This window comes from Cebus imitator, unplaced genomic scaffold, assembly GCF_001604975.1.
Source record: "Cebus imitator isolate Cc_AM_T3 unplaced genomic scaffold, Cebus_imitator-1.0 Scaffold607, whole genome shotgun sequence".
Lineage (NCBI taxonomy): Eukaryota > Metazoa > Chordata > Mammalia > Primates > Cebidae > Cebus > Cebus imitator.
The window spans coordinates 276,398-301,862 of NW_016107922.1; the positions used below are offsets into that span (position 1 = coordinate 276,398).

At 48.0% G+C, this 25,465-nt stretch overlaps 1 protein-coding gene across 21 annotated transcripts in view; it reads left to right on the forward strand.

Moving 5' to 3' along the window:
- The window catches only part of MICAL3 (microtubule associated monooxygenase, calponin and LIM domain containing 3), a 242,752-nt gene that overhangs the window by 117,994 nt on the left and 99,293 nt on the right, over positions 1 to 25,465 (forward strand). For 15 of the 21 annotated variants that reach the window (XM_037734341.1, XM_037734339.1, XM_037734346.1 and 12 more), the window contains exons 2-17: positions 1,940 to 2,277; positions 3,858 to 4,065; positions 5,935 to 6,051; positions 6,684 to 6,785; positions 7,741 to 7,896; positions 9,230 to 9,330; positions 11,783 to 12,040; positions 12,404 to 12,519; positions 13,343 to 13,469; positions 14,836 to 14,932; positions 17,231 to 17,378; positions 19,946 to 20,142; positions 22,078 to 22,190; positions 22,279 to 22,341; positions 23,447 to 23,620; positions 25,082 to 25,165. In XM_037734341.1, coding sequence (XP_037590269.1) covers positions 2,014 to 2,277; positions 3,858 to 4,065; positions 5,935 to 6,051; positions 6,684 to 6,785; positions 7,741 to 7,896; positions 9,230 to 9,330; positions 11,783 to 12,040; positions 12,404 to 12,519; positions 13,343 to 13,469; positions 14,836 to 14,932; positions 17,231 to 17,378; positions 19,946 to 20,142; positions 22,078 to 22,190; positions 22,279 to 22,341; positions 23,447 to 23,620; positions 25,082 to 25,165 — 2,325 coding nt within the window. In that variant the 5' untranslated portion in view covers positions 1,940 to 2,013. The remainder of the gene's footprint in view (positions 1 to 1,939; positions 2,278 to 3,857; positions 4,066 to 5,934; positions 6,052 to 6,683; positions 6,786 to 7,740; positions 7,897 to 9,229; positions 9,331 to 11,782; positions 12,041 to 12,403; positions 12,520 to 13,342; positions 13,470 to 14,835; positions 14,933 to 17,230; positions 17,379 to 19,945; positions 20,143 to 22,077; positions 22,191 to 22,278; positions 22,342 to 23,446; positions 23,621 to 25,081; positions 25,166 to 25,465) is intronic. The other 6 variants (XM_037734348.1, XM_037734354.1, XM_037734356.1 and 3 more) reach the window with 2 other exon arrangements.

Consider the following 25,465-nt stretch of genomic DNA (forward strand, 5'->3'; position numbering starts at 1 on the left):
CTCGGCTCACCGCAACCTCCGCCTCCTGGGTTCAGGCTATTCTTCTGCCTCAGCCTCCCGAGTAGCTGGGATTACAGGCACGCGCCACCACGCCCAGCTAATTTTTTTGTATTTTTAGTGGAGACGGGGTTTCTCCATGTTGACCAGGATGGTCTCGATCTCTTAACCTCGTGATCCACCCGCCTCGGCCTCCCAAAGTGCTGGGATTACAGGCGTGAGCCACCGCACCCGGCCAACTTTGTAACATTTCTAAGGTAAGCTCTGGCTTGTAAGAAAAACAGTAGGTTCTTTTTAGGATCTGTAAAGTGTTTCTCTTGCTGCTACCTGGAATAAAACCTTTATTTTTCTGGGAAACTGAATGTTAAATTCCTGTTAACTCCATTTCTTGCTGGACTCTTAGCCATGTGGTTACTGGGAGAAGCTATGTATGTTAACAGTGCAGTGGGTTTTTTTGTTGTTTAGTTTTGAGACAGGGTCTCACTCTGTCGCCCAGGCTGGAGTGCAGTGATATGATCTCAGCTCACTGCAGCCTCTGCCTTCTTGTCTCTCACACAGGCAAACCGAGGGTTTGTGCGGCAGGCCTACCCAGGGTTGTGCAGTGGGGTCGTGCAGTGGGGGTCTGTCGTGTGGGCTCAGCCCTGTGGCCACACTCTTCTCGTCACCCTGACCCACTCTGTGCTCTCTAGTTTTGTCCTTTGTCCTTTTGCCTCCTACCTCCTGATACTGTTCCAGTGGTAAGGATTCATCAGATGGGGTGTAAAAACGATTCTGCAGACTCACAGGAGCCCGTGGGTGCAGCAGTGCACGCAACACCGTCCCCCACCTCCCAGCCTCTGTCCAGCAGACTCACTGGAGGCAGGTGTGCAGACGTTTCCATAGGTGGAAAGCATAGATACCGTCCTTACTGCTGTGCAGTTTGATTCTGGGTGAAAATGGAATGACTACAAAGTCTCCCCACCCTGTACCTTACGCGATGGCAGGACTTCAGTTCTTTTCATCCCTGCTGACTTGGACACTCCTGAACTTTCTGCTCCTTAGACTTCTGTGACGCTGCTGGTTGGTTCTCTTCAGACCTCTCCCTACTGTTCCTCAACTTTTGAGAGGGCTTGTCGTTCTCTGCCAGCCTCTTGAAGGCAGGGCCTCCTGGACCACCTCCAGAGCCTGTGGCGCCTCTCCCCATGCACTCCCCTTGTGTGATCTTCCTGCTTTTGTAGGCTTAGCTACTGCCCGTGTGCCGGTGACTCCCAAATCTGGGTCTCCCTGAACTTCACATTCATGCCCGACTGCCCACTGAGCACCTCCACTCGGAGTTCACACGCACAGGTGGGGAACGGGGCTCGCTGCTCCACCGGCACCGAGGAGTGCTTCTATTTTTAATCCATTGGCCTGATGTCTCCGTTTAATCCGGGGCCTAAGCTGGAAACCTGGGAGTCATCCTTGCCTCTTTGATCCGTACGAGTCACTCAAGACTGCCTATGTCACTTTCCCATGTCCTGTACCTCTTCCCTGCCTGGCTAACATTTATGCTGAGAGACTCAGCTCCCACCATTCAGAGACTCAACTTCAGTGGGTACCTCCACTCACTGCCAGTAGCGACTTAGATCTTCTTTCTCTGTTTCCCAAATCCCTCGTGTCTCCCTCCGTTTCCCAAATCCCTCGTGTCTCCCTCTGAAGTGGCACTTGGTACAGTTCATCAGGACATTCTGTGCCTGTGGCTGCCTTGTCTCCTAGACTGTCAGATCCCTGAGAGCAAGAACCATCCTACTCACCTTTCCAGCCCCAGTGTCTCGTAGTGCCTGGAGGATTGCAGGTGTGCAGTCCACACTTGTGGATGGATGACTGCGACACTTGGGAACTCTGCTTGGAAGAGGAGTATGTCTCCTGGAGAATGTTTGTAGACAAAAAAATGCTGATCATCTTTTTTCTTTCTTTTTGTCAGATTAACGTGACAGTGTCAGGTGGACCCACAGCCATCCCACTGCCCGCTGTGGGGAGTGCTGAGAGTGGGGCAGCATGGAGGAGAGGAAGCATGAGACCATGAACCCAGCTCATGTCCTCTTTGACCGGTTTGTCCAGGCCACCACTTGTAAGGGAACCCTTAAGGCCTTCCAGGAGCTCTGTGACCATCTGGAACTGAAGCCAAAGGACTACCGCTCCTTCTATCACAAGCTCAAGTCCAAGCTTAACTACTGGAAAGCCAAAGCCCTCTGGGCAAAGTTGGACAAACGGGGCAGTCACAAAGACTACAAAAAGGGAAAAGCATGCACTAACACCAAGGTAAGCTTCGGCTCCTATTGGGCCCTGGGGTCACTGGTGAGGATTCACCCAGGTGCTGAAGAGGAGGATTGAGTTAGAGGTAGGCTGAGTGAGAACCAGGCAGAGTCTAGCAACAACTAGCATAGGAAGTCAGGCTTCCACCCTGTTGAAACTTTGTGGATCTCTTACCTCTTCTTGTTTGACTCCCGTGGCCCAGACCCTGTTCTAAGTGTATTTCATGTATTTACGTATTGAACATTCAAAGTTTCAAGTATTTAAGAATGACCAAAGTCAAGTGGCACAGGAACTTTTTATTTTGCTGAAGCTCTCTTTTGAGCTTACGTGTTTTGGAGGATGCAGGTCACTGAGCAGGGGCATAGCCAAGCCCTGCTGGTATCCTGTCCGAACACAGCTTTGGGGTTCTTGGCATGTTATCTTTCCAAACTTATCATTCCGTACTCAGTAGCTGGTATTTGCCAACTTAGGATTTGCCACAAGCTTCAGACCTCTTCCCATCCATGTTCCAAAGGTCTGTTTGATTCATAAGCAAGGACTTTGTGAACCAAAGTATTTCTGTTGCTTTCTTTACCATGTGGAGAAATAGGGTTTCCACGAAGCAGGTAGGCCTAGGCAAAGACCTGAGTTACGCACTTGCCTTTGCCAGGGTAGGTGCGAGGAAGCTGATGTGGAGATACATTTCCTGCTTCCCTCCTTAGAAAAACACCTAATGTGAGAAGTTTGGAACAAGCTAGCAAGAACACAAATTTGCAGATGACTTCGTGGCTATGTTATGTTCTTTCACGAGCTTTAATTTGTGCAACAGGGGATACCTAGAGCCCCACCCCCAGTGGATTTGCATTTGGGTAGATAATCATCAGCAAAATTCAAGAACTGTGAAGGCATGACTTTCGTGAGTACTGGACTCTACTAAAAACAAAACAAAACAAAGCCGAAAGCATTGCACATCCTCCCTCTGCACACACACAGCAAACTGTTTAAGATATGTGTCCGGTCTCCCGCTGAGTACTTCTCTGGAGTGTGGATTTTCGAGATCATGTCCCTGGACTTTCAGTCTGGACAGGGGGATTTTGGAACTCTTTTCAGCACCTAAAACTTCGGCTCTTGAAAATTGCTTTCTGGGAATCACATTTGTGGTAGACTCATTCCAGGAGGCTTGAGATTGCCTGGCTTGTGTATGTAGTACTCTGTATCTCTTTGGACAGAAATCTGCTTGATCTAGAAACCTTCCAAAAGGTCCTCTCCTGTTGATGTAAGATTGTATGTGATTTTCATACCATTTGTTGAGATGATGCCAGTTAAATATGCTGCAGATCAAGGGCCTTCCAGCCATTGGGCCAAGGGCCTTGCCAGGCTTGTCTCCAGCACTGACGGTTCTGTCTTCTCCACCATGATCATTAGCTCTTCTCTTAAGCCGTGGCAGGTGCTCTGCTGTGACCTGTGCAGGTGCGAAGGTTTCTTGGGAGTGGGCAGAATAGCCCTATTTTGGGGGCTTTAGGGAGCGATGATTATACAATCATGAGGCTTCTGTAGAATTGTTTCTTGAAAGTGCCGCCTGCCCTGAAAGCAGCTGTGTTTTTCAGTGTCTCATCATTGGGGCTGGCCCCTGTGGTCTCCGCACAGCCATCGACTTATCCTTACTGGGGGCCAAGGTGGTGGTTATTGAGAAACGAGACGCCTTCTCCCGCAACAACGTCCTACACCTCTGGCCATTCACCATACATGATCTTCGAGGTCTGGGTGCCAAGAAGTTCTATGGCAAGTTCTGTGCAGGAGCCATCGACCACATCAGTAAGTAAAACTAGCTCTCCTGGAGCCTTCCACTCTACCCCTCACACACTTGTTCAGTGGAAAGACAGGTGGATTCGCTGAGGAATTCAAACACCACCCAGTTTCTTCTAACCTCATTCCCGTCTTTCTTGTAGTAAGTGGACTCACCTTAAAGTAAAGACACCTGCTATGCTGCTGTCCTGTAGTTTAGGACTCTTCACTGTGAGTGTGGAAGAGTGGAGTTTAACCTGTGAAAGGTGGAGTTTGGCTGGAGGATTTCTAAGTTAGGTCTTGGACTCTTCCTGAGCTCTTGCAGTTTGTGAGATGGGCACTGGGGAAACAGTGACAGTTTGAGTCTGGACCCTCTGGTGGTTCCTCTTGCAGGGGCAGAATTAGGCATGCGGCTATCTGTGCTGTGACCTGATACATGCTCCACTACTGTAAAGAACGAAGTGCTGTGGGGACACAGTCCTGGGGGAAGCCACCCTTGCGGAAGCAGCAGAGCCCTGGCCTGGCCTGGCAGGGAATAATGGCACTCCTCTGGTTAGGTGGTTCTGGTGCAGTCTGCACGCTCTTGCTGTACTTTTGTCACCTCCAAGCTCAGCCTGGGCCTGTGCTTTTCTGAGATCCTACAGGGTATAAATACAAGTTAATGCAATCAGTGGTGTTTCACTGTAAGTGGCCCACCAGAAAAGCAATTGAGAACAGACAGTGTGCATTATGAAACTGAAGGCTTTTTATTGATTATCATTAATGCGTTCAGGAAAGCTTTATCAAGGAGCCTTTGTTCTGAGCTTCCCCAGATGTGTCCTGTAAACACATTCAGTCATGGAACCTTTTGCTCTTTGCAGCAGATGTGCCAATTTATCAGACGCTGGCTGGCAGTGACCACATTCCACTGGCAGAGGAAGTGCGCTGCCCATCTGTTGGCTATAGTTTGTAAAGCACCTTGGAACCCACAGTTGTCTGCAAAAATTCTGTGCTAACGCAGAGTTTAACAAGTCTTTGGGAGTGGGACTCAGAAGGGTGGTGGCTGTGGTAAACTGGGGAGAACAAGATGACTTGAGGAAGATTTGCATTGCTCCTGGCAGATTAGACACAGGCGCCAGGGAAGTTTGGTCTTAAGAGAGGACCGAGGTCATTAACTCAGTGGATTTCTCTGCCATTTATCTTGGGGTTGAAAGGGTCTTTTACCAGGGCCTAGATCTTTATCGCGGTACCTTTAGTCCCTGCCACGTCTGGTGCCTGCAGGTGCTCATGGACATCAAGTAAATCACTTGGTCTCACTGTGAAAGTGAGCAAGTTGTCAGTCATTCTGGCCTCAGTTTCCACAGCTGTAGAGCAGGAGTTACGGGGGAATGGTAAGAGGATCAGGTTAGATTGCAGTTTCCTTTCCTTGCCTTATAAGAATGTGTGCTCATCAACCAGGGAATGGGCTGAAAGAGAGATGCCCACGGGCGGGGAGGTCGTGCAGCAGCTCTGCGTCTGACTGTGGGCTGCACCCTGTAGGTGCACATCTGCCTCCTAATCCAGCAGGATCCGGATATGCTGCCAATATGGCGGCCCTGAATTGGGAAGATGGAAAGGAGTCTTCTGTTGGCTACAATCCCATGTTGTCTCCAGGCTTTTGATTGTTTAGAACACTGAACCCAAGAGGTGGGAGTGGCCTGCGTGTTGCTCTAGAACCTCTCTTCCACTGGGTTATATTTGCCTTTAAGAAAGGAAGTAAGAAGTTACAGAGTGTGGCTTTGGAAACGTCTCCTGCCACAGCGGGCTTTGGGAATCTGAATGAAGAGTGCATAGGTGGCAGGGTGGGAGCCTGAGCTGTGACACAGATGGGCACCGCCTTCTCTGTGTGTTCCCACCAACACCATCTTTGTATTCTCCCAGGTATCCGTCAGCTCCAACTGATACTTTTGAAAGTAGCCTTGATCCTAGGCATTGAAATCCACGTCAATGTGGAATTCCAAGGACTTATCCAGCCTCCTGAGGACCAGGAGAATGAACGTAAGTCAGACTGGAGGAGTGAGGAAGGTGTGAGAGGGTTTTGATGGGTGAGGAAGATAAGATTGGGGGAGCAAGTCAAAGGCCCTCACGGGCTGGGCTGTTGGGGACTGGGTCTGCAGCCTTAGAGGTCGCAGGCTCACATGTGGTGGGAAGGGCCTCGTAGGCTCTCTGCAAGGCCTCTTTCCTTCTGTGGTTCCTTCGTCCCCACTGCTTTTTCTTTTTTAGATGAGAGTCTCATTCTGCCGCCCAGCCTGGAGTGCAGTGGCTCAAACTCGGCTCACTGTGACCTCTGAGCAATTCTCCTGCCTCGGTCTCCAGAGTAGCTGGGATTACAGGCATGTTTCACCATGCCAGGCTAATTTTTGTATTTTTAGTAGAGACAGAATTTCACCATGCTGGCCAGGCTGGTCCCTCGTAATTCCTGGCATCAAGCAATCCGCCAGCTTCTGCCTCCCAAAGTGCTAAGATTACAGGCATGAGCCTCCACGCCCGGCCTCTGTCCCCACTGTTTCTACATGTAGTCTTTTTGACCCAGGGTTTTGTGCAGTCCACGTGACTAGGTGTCTAGAGACAGTCCTGACTGTGAATGTGGTCTGCGTGGTGACCTCCATTTATTTGGTTTTGGTCCACAGGGATAGGCTGGCGGGCACTGGTGCACCCCAAAACTCATCCTGTGTCTGAGTATGAATTTGAAGTGATCATCGGTGGGGATGGTCGGAGGAACACCTTGGAAGGTATTGGTCTGTGCTCCTCTGCCTGGCTCATAGCGGAGGGAAAGCTGATGCTATCCTACCCCTGGGGTGCGACTGTGTGTGACCAGCGTCTACTCTTTTGAGAGTGTGAATGTGTGCTTCCCACCCTGATGGAATGGCAGGCCGCGTCTTCCTCTAGCCCACCAGCACTTGGGCTGCTGATTTTATTTTTATTTTATATATTTTTTTATTTTATTTTATTTTTGAGAAGGGTCTCATTCTGTCGTCCAGGCTGGAGCACAGTGGCATGATGATGCTCACTGCAGCCTCGATCTCCCTGGGCTCAAGCGATCCTCTCACCGTAGCCTCCTGAGTGGCTGGGACTACAGGCACATGCCACCATACCCAGCTAATTTTTGTATTTTTTGTAGAGATTGGGCTTTCTCCATGCTGCCTAGGCTGGTCTCGAGCTCCTTGGCTGAAGCAGTCTGCTTGCCTTGGTCTCTCAAAGTGTTAAGATCACAGGCATGAGCCACCTCACCTGGCCCGGGCTGCTGCTTGCAGGGCACTCCTGCTGGGGCACGAGGAGACGAGCCATACTTTGAGTGGTTGGCATTTGTGGGGCTTAATCTACATATTAAGAAGCAGGTGCTACACACACACACACACACACACACACGCGCGCACGTGCACACCCGCGCAAACACACCCCTTTTTTTAAAGAGGAATCCCTAGTACTGACTAATATTCTGGTCAATCAGATTTCAAATTGTTTGTTAGTGGTTTGTTAATGGAGAATTTGACTTCTTTCCTGAAATTTCATATTCCTAGGTCAGTAAATACCTTATTTTCATCTGCAGAAGAGCTGCCCTAACTTTATTATCAGTTCTCATCCCTGACTTTCCCTGATGTCTTTATCAGCACCTCCACTTTGATTTGAAGCGATCTTGCTTCTCTAGCCAACGATTATCACCTCTGAAAATTTCTTTCCCTCCAGGGTTTCGTCGGAAAGAATTCCGTGGCAAACTGGCCATCGCCATCACAGCAAATTTTATCAACCGAAATACAACAGCAGAGGCCAAAGTGGAAGAAATCAGCGGTGTGGCTTTTATATTCAACCAGAAATTCTTCCAGGAACTGAGGGAAGCCACAGGTTTGTGTTGATGTCTCCAGAGCCCTAGGATAAAGGTTTAAATAGCCCTGGTGACTTTTTCTTGGGGGTTTGGTGGGGCGGGTGGCCGTGGGTGTCACTCTTGCACTGTCTGCCCCTCCGCTGTCTTCACTCCTGTCCCTTGTTCCTGGCGTCATGCTTCCTGCAGAACGTGTTTCCTCCTCTTGTATTCTTAACCTCCCTACAGTGACTGGGCTGCTCTGGGTTTTGTTTATTGTTTGAGACAGGGCCTCACTCTGTTGCAGGCTGGAGTTCAGTGGCACGATCTCGGCTCACTGCAGCCTCGAACTCCTGGGCTCAAGCGATCCTCTCATCTCAGCCTCCTGAGTAGCTGGGACTATAGGTGGAAGCCACCATGCGCTTCTGATTTTTAGTATTTTTTGTAGAGACAGTTTCACCATGTTGCCCAGGCTGCTCCCAGACTCCTGGCTCTACTCACCTCAGCCTCCCAAAGTGCTGGGATTACAGGCATGAGCCACTGCACCCAGCCTGGGTTTTGTTTTTATTTGTTTTAAAGCGTTCGTTCTGCCTCTCAGTGCCTGCCCTGTGTTGTGACGCTGAGTCGTGGTGTTGGGTGTAGCCGCTGGCCAGTGGCTCCCTGGTTTGGTTGGGAAGCTGACTTTAGGCCTTCAAGTATGTAGGCTTCTTCCTGAGTTCCATCTCAGGCTTGAAGGCAAACCGTGTGTCATACAGCAGTGAGATTGTTGTATGATAGGTTTTGAATCACTCAACTTAGATATTTTGCTAAATATGCCATTCTCTTGTTTTCTAGAACTTCATTCTCTTGTTTTCTAGATTTCTTTCCATTACATCTGTTTTTTAGATAATTGAATTAGAAAGTCAGTAGTTCACTCTGCTTCCAGGCATCAAGTTGTCTATCCTGTTCTTAAGAACTTAGGAGATTCCTGCAGCTTCCTCGATGACTGTCCCGAGAGGCTTAACCCGATACTTAACCCAAACCCTGTTTAGAGGTCAGCCTCTTTTTTTTTTTTTTTTTTTTTTTTTTTACAGGGAGACTCCTGTCTCTACAAATTTTTTTTTTTTTCTTTTTTTTTTTTTTTTTTTTTTTTCCCCCATCCCTACAGTTCTGTTTACTATCAGTCATTGTTTTTAGGATCATTTGGGGTGTTGAGTGAACACAGAGAAACAAAGCTCCCTGTGTTTCCATGAACTGATGATGCAGGAAGTGAGAGTCTGGGCTTAGACACCTTTCCCTGCCTGGATTCTCATGGCTCTTATCTGCCCTTTCAGGCTGCCCTGATGCACCTTCATCTCAGCAAACTCTTACATGCACACGTTTGTCTTCTGGCCCCAGGTATTGACTTGGAGAACATCGTTTACTACAAAGACGACACACACTATTTTGTTATGACAGCCAAAAAGCAGAGTTTACTGGACAAAGGAGTGATACTGCATGTAAGCCACGGATTTCCTTCAAAACTCTTTCTTGTTGAAGTGGTTAATATCACCAAGAGAAAGAACTGATTGTCTGATGGGTTTTTCCTGCAAGGGAATGAAAATGAGCACTGGATGCATCTTCTGGTAACCCTTGATGTTTTCCAGTTTAGCGCCAACAACTCTTATTATAGCTAATTTCAAATGTAAATAAAAATGGGGGGAGAGTAGTGTGATGAACCCTCACGTGCCCACTGTCCAGCTTTAACTGTTCTCCACACATGGCCAGTGTTCTGTGAGTAATATTCCAGTGCACTCCTCCGTCACCGTTGGATCCTTGCAAAGCAAGTTTCAGACAGCGTTTCAACATAAATATTCAGTTCGGTTTTAGGTGATTTGGTTTCTGGTTATTGTGAATTCCATATATGACTGATTATTGGTTGGTTAGAGAGTTATCTTTTGGAAGGGGGAGTGGTAGAGGAAAGGGAGCATGACTGAGAAGCAATAATTGGTGTTTATGGGAGCCTGGTGAGGGTTCTGGTGTCACTGCAGATACAGTTTTCAGAGGTCCAGGCAGTACTGACAGGATCAGGCTACACTTAGGCCTCCTTATGACCACAGAACAGGTCTGAGCATCCATCCTAGCCAGGTCCAGCTCATCCTGTTTCTAGGTGACTGCATGGCATGCCCTGAAATAATGGTTTGAAATGTGAAGTCAGAAAACCACTGGGTGGATGGTCACTGAAGGAGAGTTTTTTATGTCTTACTTGGTCTCACTGGTCTCAACATGAGGATCCCTGTCCCCATGCGATGAGAGGAACGGAAGCGGAGGCACTAGTTGTGCTGATTCAGGCCTGTGCAGTTCCCACAAGAGACTCACAGTTGAATCTCAGGGAGTCCTTTGTCCTTGCAGGGTGATACGAATGCAGTCACTTTAGTCTGAGCTACAACACTACCTTATCCGACAGTGGAGAGAGGAGTGAGCTGCCGAGCATGTGCCTGCAGCACAGAGCCCCCCACTTTGTACCCGGGAATCTCCCATGTGTTTCTCCACACAGCCATCCTGCGTGCCTTCAGGGAGAAACAGAACAAAGCCGTTCATACAGTCTGCTCTCCCAAAAGCATAAGCAAGACGTATTTGGTTAGATGCTTTCTAAAACTGCTTTGCTGGTTATCTGGAACTACGTCAGCATCACATTGCTGGCAGTAAGAAATAGCCATTGAAGCAGTTCACATGCCATGGGACTAGGTGAAGACCTGAATCTGCCATCTAGTCCGAGCTGTGGTTATCAGTCAGCATTAGATAGGAGCAGTCTAGAATGCAAGACCTGGTTTACTTTTCCTAGAGGGCAGGGGCCATACCTCCAGTGTGTGCTGTTAAACACTAGACCCATGTGGCTGCTTTCTCAGTGTTGAACAAACAGTATTTCTAGGACCAACCTGAGTGTTTGTGTTTGGCTTTACCATCTTGTAGTGCCAGCTGAAAGGACCATCAGGGCCACTTAGAAACCATAGGCCCCACTTTCAGAGAGTCAAGGCTTGACTCTGTGCCGGGAACCTCCAAAACAGAAAAGGAGCTTTTCGGTCCTTTGTTCTTCTTTGTTTGTGGGTTTCTGTGGAGGCTTTCAGAGTCTTATGTACTATTTTGAAAACCCCTGTTCCATTTTCAATGTATTCCTTCCCAGCCTCCTGGACTACTATTGCTCCCACCTCCCTGTCTATTTGGCACTCAAGCATTTTTGGGTTCTTCCTTCAGGTGTTATGCAAGGCTGAGTGTTTCATGTGGTCCCATTTGACAAAAGCCATTTACTACCCAGAAGATAATGATTGCTGATAAAAATTTAAAAAAAACCTATAAAATGCCCTTTCAGCTCACAAAGTACTGTCAGGTAACTTATGTGACATTCAACAACCCTGAGGCAGATTGGATAAGATCAAAGGAGTAGTTACTGCTCCAAGCAAATGGAAAAGCCACGGCTGTGTGTTTAGATAGCAAGGCCTATGTTATTTGGGAATAATCCACCCCCCCAAAAAAAGAGGGGTTCCTCTTTTTTTTTGAGACAAAGTCTCACTTTGTCACCTAGGCTGGAGTCCAGTGGCACAGTCTCCGCCTGCTCGCCTCAAGCAATTCTCTTGCCTCAGCTTCCTGAGTAGCTGGGATTACAGGCACATGCCACCATACCTGGCTAATTTTTATGTTTTTAGTAAAGATGGGGTTTTACCATGTTGGCCAGGCTGTTCTCAAACTCCTGTCCTCAAGTGATCTACCTGCCTCAGCCTCCCAAAGTGCTGGGGTGACAGGTGTGAGCCGTTGTGCCTGGCTGCACCCCACCACCCCCTGCCTTTTAATGGTATAAAAGCTTTGGTTGTAGAATGTAGAGTCACTAGGGAGAAGGAGAAGCTGTGACCCCAGAAGCATGGTCTGGCTGAGTGCCAGGGTGTCTCCCTCCTTACCGTCTTTCTCTGGAGACAGGACTACGCTGACACAGAGCTCCTGCTTTCCCGGGAGAACGTGGACCAGGAGGCTCTGCTCAGCTATGCCAGGGAGGCGGCAGACTTCTCCACCCAGCAGCAGCTGCCCTCTCTGGATTTTGCCATCAATCACTACGGGCAGCCCGACGTGGCCATGTTTGACTTCACTTGTATGTATGCCTCCGAGAATGCTGCCTTGGTCCGGGAGCAGAACGGACACCAGTTACTAGTGGCTCTGGTTGGGGACAGCCTCCTAGAGGTGAGTGTGAAGCATGGCAGCCTTCTGTGGTGGGGGGCAGGAATAATTAGGAGTGAACCTGGGCATCGTGGGTCTTGGAATGAGCGACTGCAGCATTGTACAGCACAGGTGAACTCCCTGCAGGAGTCACACCAGGAAGGTGGGAGGGCTACAGGCTTCTGGGAGCCCAGGCCTATGAAGTATGAATGGGAATTCTGCAGCTTTTTTGACTGGCTCCCTACCAGTCTGGGAAGCAGAGCAGTTTGTTATTGGAACAGTTGCCAGATACTACTGTTGACAGCAAACTCTTTGTTCCTTAGTTTATTTTTCCTGTTTTGAAATGTGTTTTCTTTTTTAATTCTTTGTTTTATGTCTTATTTATAGCCTTTCTGGCCCATGGGAACAGGAATAGCCCGGGGCTTTCTAGCTGCTATGGACTCTGCCTGGATGGTCCGAAGTTGGTCTCTAGGAAGAAGCCCTTTGGAAGTGCTGGCAGAGAGGTAATGGGAAGCAACCCAGGGTTCCTTTCAGGAGAAAACTGAGGAAGGAGGGTTTACGCTTTAGGCAGAGTGCACATTCTTCCTTCTCCTCTCTGCTTTCTTAATTAAAGATGTTTTCATGTTGAAAAGAGAAAAGGCAAGATGGATTTCATAAAATCGTAGAAACCTAAAGATGGGTCCCCTGGAGTAAGTCTTTTCTTACTCCTTTGAAGTTAAATTTCTTATTGAGAGAGAAGAATTTAAAAGTAGCTTTGAAGTCAGAAGAAAATGCCAAACTGCTTATAAATTGTTTCTCAAACCCCTAAATGGGATATTTCGAAGCAGATTTTTGCAAATGTAATAAAAACCCTAGGATTTGCTTTCTGATAAAGAACTAATACCTTGACCAGAAGAATCAGAGAGACAGGATTGCCTGGATGAAATTGGGAGTTGATATCATTTTATTCTGTCTGTTATTAAGGCATTCTGGCTAAATATGGTGACAGTTCATTTCTGTCTTGATTTTTTAATTGAAGTAAATATCAGTATGCTTGGAAAAATAAAAGAGTGAATGTGTGGCCTTTTGCGTTGGAGGCGGTGTCCGTGAACGCTCATGGTGTCGGGCCTGCTGGCTCTCCTGGGCTCCTACCCCGTCGGTACTCGTGGAATCACTGGGAGTGGGTCTGGGAAGTGGGGGCTGATGTGGGGCTCGAGAAGACTGGTCAAGGATGAGGATTTGTCGGGCATGTCAGGTGACTACTGGGCTGTCAGAACCACCAGGAAAAGAGAGGGAGATTTTCACGGTGCTGGTCACAGCTCTGAGTGTATTGTTGTGTTACTGCAGGGAGAGTATTTATAGGTTGCTGCCTCAGACTACCCCTGAAAATGTGAGTAAGAACTTCAGCCAATATAGTATCGACCCAGTCACTCGGTATCCCAATATCAACATCAACTTCCTCCGGCCAAGCCAGGTGAGACCCTTCTTGTCAGCCTTTACATCTGGGCCCATCTGCAGAACTGATCAGAACTCTGATCTGTTGAAATGCATGCAGCTATCAATACCACACATACAAGAATACTTTTTTAGTAATTTGGATAGATGTCTCTCTGAATTGGTAGAAGTAGATATTATTTTCCATCAACAGATTGAGAGCTAGGGCATAGAGTTGTTGAAAGACTTACAGAAAAGCAAACGTGATAGAAATGGTGGGCCCAGGGTTTTATGCCATGTTTCCTAATTCAGATTCTTACTGTAGGGAAGAGCACTTGCCCCGCAGTGAGGAGAGGGAGCTTCTGATCACCTGTGACTTGCTTTCTCTGAACCTCAATTTCTTTACCTGAAAAACAGGAAGAATAATTCCTGCTACTCATAGGATCATTGTGAAGGCAAAAGAGATAATGTTCACTTGAAAGAACTTCTTCTAGTATTTTTTTTGAGATGGAGTCTTGCTCTGTTGCCCTGGCTGCAGTGCAGTGGTGTGATCTCAGCTCACTGCAACCTCTGTCTCAACCTCCCGAGTAGCTGGGATTACAGGCATGTGCCACCATGCCCGGCTAATTTTTTGTATTTTTACTAGAGACAGGATTTCACTATATTGTCCAGGCTGGTCTTGAACTCCTAACCTTGTGATCTGCCCACGTTGGCTTCCCAGAGTGCTGGGATTACAGGCATGAGCCACCGCGCCCAGCCTTCAGTGTAATTTTCTAGTCACCTTCTACTTGAAGTTTATATCTTTGGGCCTTCTGTTAAGAGGCAGCATTAATAGTTCAGCTGAGACTCTTAGAGGGACCTCCATGGCCAAGTAACTAATTTTTTTTTCTTTTTTGAGATAAGGTCTTACTTTGTTGCCCAGGCTCTCTGGGGTGCGGTGGCACAATCTCGGCTCACTGCAGCCTTGACTTCCTGAGCTCAAGTGATTCTTCCACCTCAGCCTCCCATGCAGCGGGGACTAGAGGCGTGCACTGCCATGCCCAGCTGGTTTTTAAATATTTTGTAGAGACGAGGTCTCCCTATGTTTCCCACACTGATCTTGAACTCCTGGCCTTAAGCAATCCACTGGCCTCAGCCTCCCAAAGTATGGGGATTATAGGCATGAGCCACTGCACCCAGCCCTGTGTAGCTAATTTTTAGCACAAGATCCCACAGTTAATATGTATGTGTATTTCTCTAACCCCACCTTATTTTATAAAGGATTTAAAGGTCATCATCATAACTTCAGTCTGAACTTTGCCCAAGCTTGTATCCCAGTCTGTCCTTTCAGCCATTCTGCTCCTAGGTAGGAATTTGTTACTTGATATTTGGTTTTCTTTCTGTTTGACTTTGTAAATTTCTGCCAGGTACGCCATTTGTATGATACTGGCGAAACAAAAGATATTCACCTGGAAATGGAGAGCCTGGTGAATTCCGGAACTACCCCCAAGTTGACTCGCAATGGTGAGTTCTGGCAGTGGCTTTTTAAAATGCAGCAGACCCTTCAGAGAGGCCTGTACTCATTCACCGATCCGTAGAGTGTGGTCTCAGGCAGAGGCTCTCAACCAGGGGTGATTTTGCCCTCCAGGGGTTTCTTGTTAGTGTCTGGGAACATTTTTGATTATCATGATTGGGAGTGGGTACTACCGACCCCTAGCCAGGGACGTTGCTAAACATCCTGCAATGCATAAGACAGGTCCCCACCACAGAGAATTACCTTGGCCTGAGATGTTATGAGAGCATAGAAACCAGATGCAGATGCTGGGCAAAGGGGAGAGACGGAGAGAGTGTGAGAGCTGTTTTGATAGAAGACTTTATGGAAGAGGTGGTGGCATTTCAGCTGGGTTCTGCAGCACTGCCCGGATTCAGTGACAGGTGAAGGTCACTCCAGATTTTGTATGTATTAAAGGCCCTGAAGACTTTTCTGAAAGAGAATGACGTGAGCACACCTGGTCAGCCACACAGGAGAGGGGATGGAGGAGGGAAGTGCCAGAGGCAGGGAGACCAGGTGGAAAGACATCGCCATCGTCAGGCCGAAGGTGGCGAAGGCCCAGATCTGGCCCTGATGCTGGGGGTGAAGAAGGGAGGAGGTAGCGGAGAAGACCTCAGACTTTGGGTAAGGTGCAGCTGGGTTCCAGGCCAAGCTTTGCCGTTAGTGAGTGGTGCAGCCTTGAAGAGGTGATTGAACAGCTCTGAACTTCCTTGTCTGTGAAATGAAGGCAGCAGTGTGTCCCTCACATTGTGATCATGAGTGCCGGGCCCACAGTGGACGGTCATTACCGTTGTCGGTTATGCGAGAGAGAATGGTGAGGAGGTAGACTCGATGGGCAGGGGCAGTTGATCGCCTCATGGGGCAGGAGGTCGGTGTTGTAGATGGTGCTGCATCAGTGTAGGCAAGGCAGAGGGAGGGCTGAGAGGTTTGAGTCGTTTGGACGTCGTGACCTCGGTGTGCCGTTGGGATGCCAGGGTGGATGTGAGGACCAGCAGGCAGTTGGAAACAGTTGCCTTTTTCTCCAGTGGAGCGCATTCTCTCTGAAATCAGAGAGTGTATCTTTATCACTGTTTTTATTTGAGCGCCTGGCATATTGAAGTTGCCCATACATATTGCGTGGTTGGATATACAGACCTGGGAGACAGATCTGTGTAAAAGCTCTTTTCTGAGCCAAGAGATGGCACCAGAAAGTGGTTCTGTGTGTTATGGAGAATACATTTTCATGGTGAAAAACCCAAATGAAACAGGATTTTCGCGATAATCCTGTTTTTATCTCATGTTCACAAATTACTAAATGACTTAGTACAAACTTCAGTTTCCCTCAGTAAGGGAATAGACTTTCTTGGACATAAATAGCTCACAGATCCTCACGCCTGTAATCCCAGCACTTTGGGAGGCCAAGCGGGCGGATCACCTGAGGTCAAGAGTTTGAAACCACCCTGACCAACATGGTGAAACCCCTGTCTCTACTGAAAATTAGCCAAGCATGGTGGTGCATGCCTGTTATCCCCACTACTCTGGAGGCTGAGGCAGGAGAATCGCTTGAACCGGGAGGTGGAGGTTGCAGTGAGCCAAGATTGCGCTATTGCACTCCAGCCTGGGCAATAAGAGCAAAACTCCGTCTCAAAATAGAAACATTTCAGTGAAGCGTAAAGCATCCTAGCACATGTGTTTGCCTGTGCAGTTTTTAGAGTTGAGAATTCGTAACACAAGGTGCCAAGCTCCGTTCGGGGACTGTCTGGTCTGGGGCCCCAGCATTGTCAGCAGAGTCCTGCAGGGCGTCTCCTCTTGGCAAGTTGTGCAGTGCCTTGGGTTGAAACTGCCACCCTATAGGATGGAGCCTTCTCTCCTCTCCTCTTCCAAGTGTTACTTTGGAGGAGGATGCCTTCCTCAGCCAGGTGCTCGCGACTGTCCGGGAACTCAGAGCTGCTGTGAGCCAGGCTGGCCACAGTAGGTGGCGTTCCTTCACCTCAGTACCAGGGGACAGTGGGCTGTGGCTGTCGGGCTATGGTCCCTCAGGGTGCTGGGGTGTGAATGTTGACCTTAGACTCTGAATAAACTGCTGGTGCCTTTTCTATTAGAATTCACTATTGTGATATCATTTGCATAACCTTGCATCCTCACTGTTTTCTTTGAATGGAAACTAGTGTTGACTGTTTTGTCCTTACCCTCAGTAATTTTTCAGAGTGGACGTGTGTCCTGCAAAGAGGATTCTGTGTCAGCGTTATCAGTGACCACACCTCCAATAATAATGTGTTTTGTTGTTTTAGAGTCTGTAGCTCGTTCAAGCAAACTGCTGGGTTGGTGCCAGAGGCAGACAGATGGCTATGCAGGGGTAAACGTGACAGATCTCACCATGTCTTGGAAAAGTGGCTTGGCCCTTTGTGCAATTATCCATAGATACCGCCCTGACCTGATGTAAGTCGTGATCAAACTTTCTGTTTTATCTTATATTCCCAAGGATCTCAGACCACTCTGCTGTCAAGTAACATTTTGTCCTTTTTCCTAGAATGAGGTACATAGTAAGGTACTTTCTGCAGAAGGCAGTGATTTTGATTTCGCTGTATTTGGTTTTTTGTTTGTTTGTGAGACAGAGTCTCCATCTGTTGCCAAAGCTGGAGTACACTGGCATGACCTTGGCTCACTGCAACTTCTGCTGCCTGGGTTCAAGAGATTCTCTTGCCTCAGCCTCCCAAGTAGCTGGGATTACAGGGCTCGCCATCAGGCCCAGCTAATTTTTGTATTTTGTTTTAGTAGAGACGGGGTTTCACTCTGTTGGCCAGACTTGTCTTGAATTCCTAACCTCAAGTGACCCACCGGCCTTGGCCTCCCAAAGTGCCAGGATTACAAGTGTGAGCCACCATGCCTAGCCCGATTTTGCTATATCTGAAACTCTGTATATCATCCATTATGTAGCTCAACCCAGAAGTGATTTTTATTTTTTTATTTTCCAATAAGCCTCTTGCACTCCTGTGGCTAAGATTTAAAAATTACAACACTCGTAAGTTAAAAACTGGTTTTGACACCCACCTGGGCCTGTTAGCTTCACACAAAGAAAAACTGTTTATTGGCCCCAGGTTGAACTCTTCATTTTGGCCAGCTCTCTCTCAAATCCTATGGGTCACAAGGGAAACCTGACCAGAACATTTGGCCAGCTCAAGGCAAATGTGTCACTATTAACAAAACAAAACATCATGAGACTGAACCGATTTATGATGGTTCATCGGTGTGTTCTGTGTGCTAAAGAATGCACTTTTTACAGACATCCTCTGTTGTCCTGCCCACCTATCCCAGTGACAGCTCCTTTGGCTGTTCTCCACACACCTGCGCACAGAATCAGCGCTCTAGGGTGACCCCAGGTCAGCTGCGGGGCCAGCACATCCAACTTCCCCCGTCAGCATTTGTTCCACAGAAGCCAAACAAAAGGATGCAGGAGCAGAGCGTGTTGCTTTATTTTGGCTTCCTGTCCTTTTCATCATTAGGTCCACTTAGGAGCCGGGTTTCTGTTTGTTTTGTTTAATGATTGCTTAAGGAATCCTACAAGATATAGTTGCTCTTTATATGATGGTTATAAACTGACGAGGCGAGAGCTGGTAAAAACAGCCCTGCACAGTGTGGATTACAAATGGGGATTTCTGATGTGCTTGGATGGAGGTAAGTGACTCCTGGCTCCTGTCGCTTAGCTCACCCAGAAGTTGATAACAAGTAAGTAAAAATAGGGCTTACTTACTTCCACAAAGAAAGGGGGTAAGGCAAGGAAAAGCAGCTTGGGAAAGATTGTAATCAGTGGCAGAGGATGGGCAGGTGAGTCAGCTCAGTTCCAAAGGGAAGGCAAAACAGAGGGCACAGGCAGAAGCGGTTGGCGGAGCTTAGCGTGGGGGTGGAGGGGTGCTTGGAGAAGGTTAGGGACCATCTTCTAGGAAGGCCAAGCAGCACAGAACAGCACGGCACTATTCAACAGCAGCGAGGGCGTGGTATCTGAGGCTGCACCCACAGTGAGGAGGAGTTAGAGAAAATGGAAAAATGCTGTGGGGTCCTAGGTTAACACAGAACAAGGGCTGCTGGGTTAATCTGAAGTCATGTAAAGAAGGCGATCAGTCTTCACTCTGAATAGCAAGAGGCTTAAATCCAGTAGAAAATGGTCATAAATCTAAATAGGAAACTTAGTAATGGAAAAAAAATTTGAGGAGGATTTTGGAATTTCCCCTCCAGGAGAAGACTAAGATTTACCCGAGCTGATTTAGGACATTAACAGCTTGTGGGATCTAAGAGTCATGGTGGGTGATAGTCCCAGGCCTGTAGGAGCAGTCTGATTCAAATAGATTTATCATGTTTTGACATTAGTTTAATATGTATGAGCCATACACAAGGATCAAGATATATTAAAGATAGTTCCTGTTACTTTCTATTTTTATTTTTAGAGACAAGGACTCGCCCTATTTCCCAGGATGGAGGGCAGAGTGGCACAGTCATAGCTCATTGCAACTTTGAGCTTGTAGGCTCAAGTGATCCTCCTGCCTCAGCCTCCCAGGTAGCTAGGACTATAGGCACGTGCTGCCATGCCTGGCTCATTTTTAATTTGAATTAAGTTTTTTAAATTGAGCTCTTGGGCTCAAGCAGTTCTCCTGCCTCAGCCTTCCAAAGTGTTGGGATCACAGGTGTGAACCACTGTGCCCAGCCAGTCCCTATTCTCAAGCTTACATTATAGTAATAAATTTGTGTTACCAGAAAAATGAGAGTAGTTTTTCGACTTTCTCCTTTTTTTTTTTCCTTTGGTAGGCAGACCTTTAATCACTCCCTGAGGCTGCTTTGCTTTTTCTTAGTAAAGAGAACAAGAGGTGAGATAAAACAGGTTTGCTCTCAGGTGTCACTGGTGCACAGCACCCTGGTTTTTAGCTAAAAACAGAGAAAGGATGATGACTCCATGATACTGTGCTTTCTGTGTACGGCCTATCTTCATACATTTTCCTTGTGCTGTTTCTCAGAGATTTTGATTCTTTGGATGAGCAAAATGTGGAGAAGAATAACCAACTGGCCTTCGACATCGCCGAGAAGGAATTGGGCATTTCTCCCATCATGACAGGCAAAGAAATGGCCTCCGTCGGGGAGCCCGATAAGCTGTCCATGGTGATGTACCTGACTCAGTTCTACGAGATGTTTAAGGACTCCCTCCCCTCTAGCGGTAAGGCCTGGGAGGAGCTGCTGTGCCGCCCCTGCCGCTATGCTATGGCCCGGCTGCTCGCTCCTCCCCTCCCTCCCTCCCTCCCCGCCCCGCAGCAGTACCACCAACACACACAAAGTCACTCTGTGTTTTTACCGGTGAGCTGTCGGGGAAATCTCTGGAACTCTGCTTCATTATGTTTCCCTTCTCTGGTAGCATGTTCTCAACCCTTCATTCTTCCCCAGATCTTTCTCAGTGAATTTATAAATATGCAGAAATCGTTCCTGCACCATGACTTTTTCCATGACTCTGCCAGCTTCTAGTGCACGTGCTCTCAGAGCCGGCCTTTGTGAAGCAGCAGTGTGCACTGTGGCCTCTCCTTCTGCATGGCCCAAACTTCGTAACAGATTGTAACCTGGCTTGTCTTCACACCGCGCCACTGCAGCTGTTCCCAGGCAGGAGGATGCTCACCTCATACCCTTTTCTCAGTTCCCGTCTCTCACCACTTGCTTTTCTGCATTGTTGGGTGCTGGGGAGTGAGGTCCCTTTTCTTGGAATTCTCTCATCTCCTCAGTGTCTGTGATCCTGAGCCACTCTCAGCTTGTCCCCCTTCTTTCTCCTGTCACTGCCTTCTCTGGCTTCCCTTTCTACTCCTACCTCTTAGCGCTTCCCAAAAATCTTTGCTTGGCCCTCAGCTTGCTGCCTCAGGCTCTCATAGTGCTATAAAAAAGATTCCTGTTGTCATTAACTGTTCCTTGGAATAAGTGTAGCATAAGGCTAGAGTGTTGGCTGTGGGGTCTGACCTGGATTGACAGTTTCCCAGGCTTCCACTTAGCCTTAGGCAAGTTATTAAATTTTCCTTTCTCACTTTCCATCAACCTATCTTGTAAAATGGGTTAATGGGTATAAAATGGGGATAATATGTATAATTACATTGTGATGTGCCAAGAAGGCCATTTGGCCAGTGGAAGTACTTAATAAACGTTAGTGATTTACTATTAATTGATGACTGCTTTAAAAATTACTGTTGTTACTAATGAAACATTGAAATCCAAAAAGTTTGTGGTACCACCCTCCCAGTAATTCCCAGCCCATGTATTTTTGTAGGCATCTGTGGCTTTTCCTGGTTAGCTGTGCCATTCTTACAACAGAAAGCCACAACTCTAACACTGATACACCCATTCAGTGCCACCCCTGTCCGTGTGCAGCTCAGAGCGTGGCATCTGCATACACTAAAACCGGGAACTCCGAGTTCTTCTCCTCTCTGCCTTTCTCTGTCCTTCTCTCTCTCTCTGTCCTGAAATTTTTTTCACAAAAACGAGCCTTCAGCACCTGCTGTAACTTCCCAATCACAGCCAGCTTCCAACTTTTGAAAAACAAAAGTGCAGGTTTTGGTAACTGAAGTAGATTGGGAAGAAGAGTCATCTTTGTTTATATGAATGAAAAAAAGAAGGCTCAACGTCCATACCCAAGTATGCATTTCCTCCGTGGAGTCTCCTCCTGAGACCACATGCTTGTCATAGCTGGTGAACCTTTGGGGCCTTCGGAGGTTCTGCCGACCATCCACAAGGGAGAGTAGTTTTGGTCGGGATTTTGCGGCGCCCTCAAGGGCTGTGCTTAAAACATTGCTGATTTTGGCCAGGTGCGGTGGCTCAAGCCTGTAATCCCAGCACTTTGGGAGGCCGAGGCGGGTGGATCACAAGGTCAAGAGATTGAGACCATCCTGGTCAACATGGTGAAACCCTGTCTCTACTAAAAATACAAAACATTAGCTGGGCATGGTGACGCGTGCCTGTAATCCCAGCTACTGAGGAGGCTGAGGCAGGAGAATTGCCTGAACCCAGGAGACAGAGGTTGCGGTGAGCCGAGATTGCGCCATTGCACTCCAGCCTGGGTAACAAGAGTGAAACTCTGTCTCAAAAAAAAAAAAAAAACATTGCTGATTTCTGTCTCCAGACACTTTGGACTTGAATGCCGAGGAGAAGGCAGTCCTGATAGCCAGCACCAGATCCCCCATCTCCTTCCTAAGCAAGCTGGGCCAGACCATCTCTCGGAAGCGTTCTCCCAAGGTATGGACGAGTCTCTTGATGGGCTGCAAGGCTAATGGCAAGGTATGCGTGGTTAGAATAATGCAGTTTCCCTCCTCCCTCTGCACAGGATAAAAAGGAAAAGGACTTGGATGGTGCTGGTAAGAGGAGGAAGACCAGTCAGTCAGAGGAGGTGAGATTCATTTGGGATTTGCTGCAGTGGTCATGTGGAATAGCCCTTTTTGGTTTAAATCCTTCATTTTCACATTGGTATTGCTAGGTGTTTTCATGTTCATCCTTTATGAGAATTTCTATTGGGCTTTTTCTTTTCTTTTTTCTTCCTTTTTATTTTTTTTGAGACAGAGTCTTGCTCTGTTGCCCAGGCTGGAGTGCAGTGGTGCAATCTGGGCTCATTGCAACCTCCGCTTCCTGGGTTTGGGTTCAAGTGATTCTCCTGCCTCAGCCTCCTGAGTAGCTGGGGTTACAGGCATGTGCCACCACACCCAGCTAATTTTTGTAATTTTTTTTTTAAGACAGAATCTGGCTCTGTTGCCCAGGCTGGAGTGCAGTGGTGCAATCTTGGCTCACTGCAACTTCTGCCTACAAGGTTTAAGCGATTCTCGTGCCTCAGCCTCCCAAGTAGCTGGGATTACAGGTGCGCACCACCATGTCCACTAATTTTTGTATTTTTAGTAGAGATGCGGTTTCACCATGTTGGCCAGGCTGGTTTCAAACTTCTGACCTCAAATGATCCACCCACCTTGGTCTCCCAAAGTGCTAGGATTACAGGCGTGAGCCACCACACCCAGCCAAATTGTTCTAATTTTTTAATAGAAATGGGGTTTCACCAGGTTGTCCAGGCTGGTCTTGAACTCCTGGCCTCAAGCGATTTACGCGCCTTGGCCTCCCAAAGTCGTGGGGTTACAGGTGTGAGCCACCGTGGCTGGCCTCTTTGGGTTTTTTCTGTGGATGTTTGCCTTTGTTTAGTTTTCCAGAGCGCACCTAGGGATGCATACACGTGTGCTGGGGCCTCCTTGTGTCTTTGTTTCACATGTGTCTGAGGGCGGTGGCTTTCCCGGGATGTGGCAGTGCCATCACAGGACCCAGTACTCTTTAGACAGCCCTAGTTCCAGGCTTGCTGTCTCCTTGTGGACACAAGAGCCTTGAGAGCTGCCAAGCTTAACCTAAAGCCAGACCACCAGTCCCCTTGCCAGGTCCTGAGCGCACTTCTGTGAGGGAGGGGTATGGGGGGAGCGTCCTGTCACAGCGCAGTCGTCTTTGGGGTTGGTGTTGACCAGGAGGAAGTTCCCCGGGGCCACAGAGGAGAAAGACCAAGCCTGGTGAGCACTCTGACGGACAGGAGGATGGACGCTGCCCTTGGGAACCAGAACAAAGTGAAGTACATGGCAACCCAGCTGCTGGCCAAATTTGAGGAGAATGCGCCCGCCCAGTCCGTCAGCATCCGGAGACAGGTAAACGTGACCCGCGCCTCGCCACACAGATGTGTCAGGTCACACAAGAAGGGGATCTTTTTCTGTCCATTGAGACTGGCTGTGTCACAGATCCCAGGGTTCATGGGCTCAAGACTGATGTGTGGCTTGCCTCAGGCTCTGAGGGTTGCTCTGTCCTCAGCGTTGAGGCCTGAGATGTCCACTGGTAAGAATCAGCAGAGGCATCAAAAAAAAAATCTATATTTATATACCTGTGCATCTGTACATGTTTGCAGACATGTTTAAATTCTAGAGACGTACATGCTTACTGAGGAAAATGCTGAAAAGTACAGTAAAGGTAATTGAGCTACCTGTAATTCTATTAATATTTTCCTGCCCTTCTTTCTGGTCTTTTTTTCAGTGTATTCTTGTTTTGGTAGGTGATGTCATTCTTAACTATATTTTTATTCTCCTTTTTCCGTTTAACCTGAGGCATTCTGATGTTCCTAATTCTACAAGTGCCTTCTAGAATGTGGGGCCATCAGGCTTCTCTTAGCTCTTGCTCCAGTGTTGGGTGTTCAGGTTGTTTCTCATCTTTCATGATAAGATACAGAGATAAACATTCTGTGATAAAACTTCTTTTGTGTGTTGCAGCTGTTTCCCAGGACATTCTCCTAGGAATATGAGCATTTGAGTGCTAAGTGGCACTCCCACATGCCATGCATGAGAGTGCATGGCAACAGCTTGTGGCTTGGGGTGTCTTTGTTAGGGTGTGTCTCTCCCCTTGCTTGTCTAAAAGTCACTCTGACTTCTTACAAGAGGTGGGGCTGGGATTTTGGAGATTGACACTGAAAGTGTCTTATAAATCTCCCTGATAACTGAGAGAGGCAGGGGCCCCTTCTCTGAATTTCCCTTCTCTCTCTTCATCTTCTCCATGCCTATCAGCCTTTCTTCCTAGGGACCAGAGGGAGGGACCAGCTTTGCTAGGAGTCTGGCCGTAATGAACTACCTCCCAGTCTTTGCACACCAGTCTTCTCATGCTGTGGCTCACAGAAAAGGTGATGATATTCACTGACAAACAGTTGAGGTTATCTGGAGGCTCTGGCAGCCCCAGGTTCCCCTGCCTCGGGAAGGCTGGAAAGCTACCTGTTAAAGGAAGATTGCCTCTAAGAGAAGGTTTCTTTCCTCATTTTGGATGGGATTATTAGTTTTTCAAATCAGAATTAGTGGTTTAGACTCAGAACATGTAGCTTGGGAAAGAGATAATGGGTGTCACAGCTTCTGTTTTCCTTTTTCTTTTCTTTTGGATTTCCTTTTGGTTTGGGAGTGGGGGGCTCTTCACTTTAGAAGTGTAACTTTCTAAGAATGAATCCTCCCTCTTCCCCACAGCTCACAGATGTGTGGCTGTCCCCTGTGAGTTCTTCTGTTCTTCTCCCACCTTAATGTATTTCTATTTTGTTTTGTCTCCATGTCCTGTCCCCACCCACATCCTGTGTGTCCCAGCCGACACAAGAGCGTGGGGCCAGCCAGCCGTCCTGCTGCCTGCCTGGGCAGGGTCGCCCTGCCCCCACACCCCAGTGGAAACAGGTAAAGGAACTGCCAGGGCCGTGATGGGTGCTGTCTCTCAGGCCTTCCCACCTCTCCTCCTGAGCCATCCAGGGTTCAGGCCTGTGCTCTAGAATCTGAGCTCACGAGGGCCGGAAGCCTCTGCTCATTCAAGTAGTGGCCTGGGAAAGCATTGACCAGGCAGTGCTGATTGGTTTCGTGATCTGTGTAACTCCTGGGGATTTGAGAAAGAGTTGAAGAGGAGACTGTTGATTTGGTTTGAAACTCGCTGAAGCTGTGTGGTAGGTGGCTCACCCAAGGGTACCCTAGCCAAGGGTACCC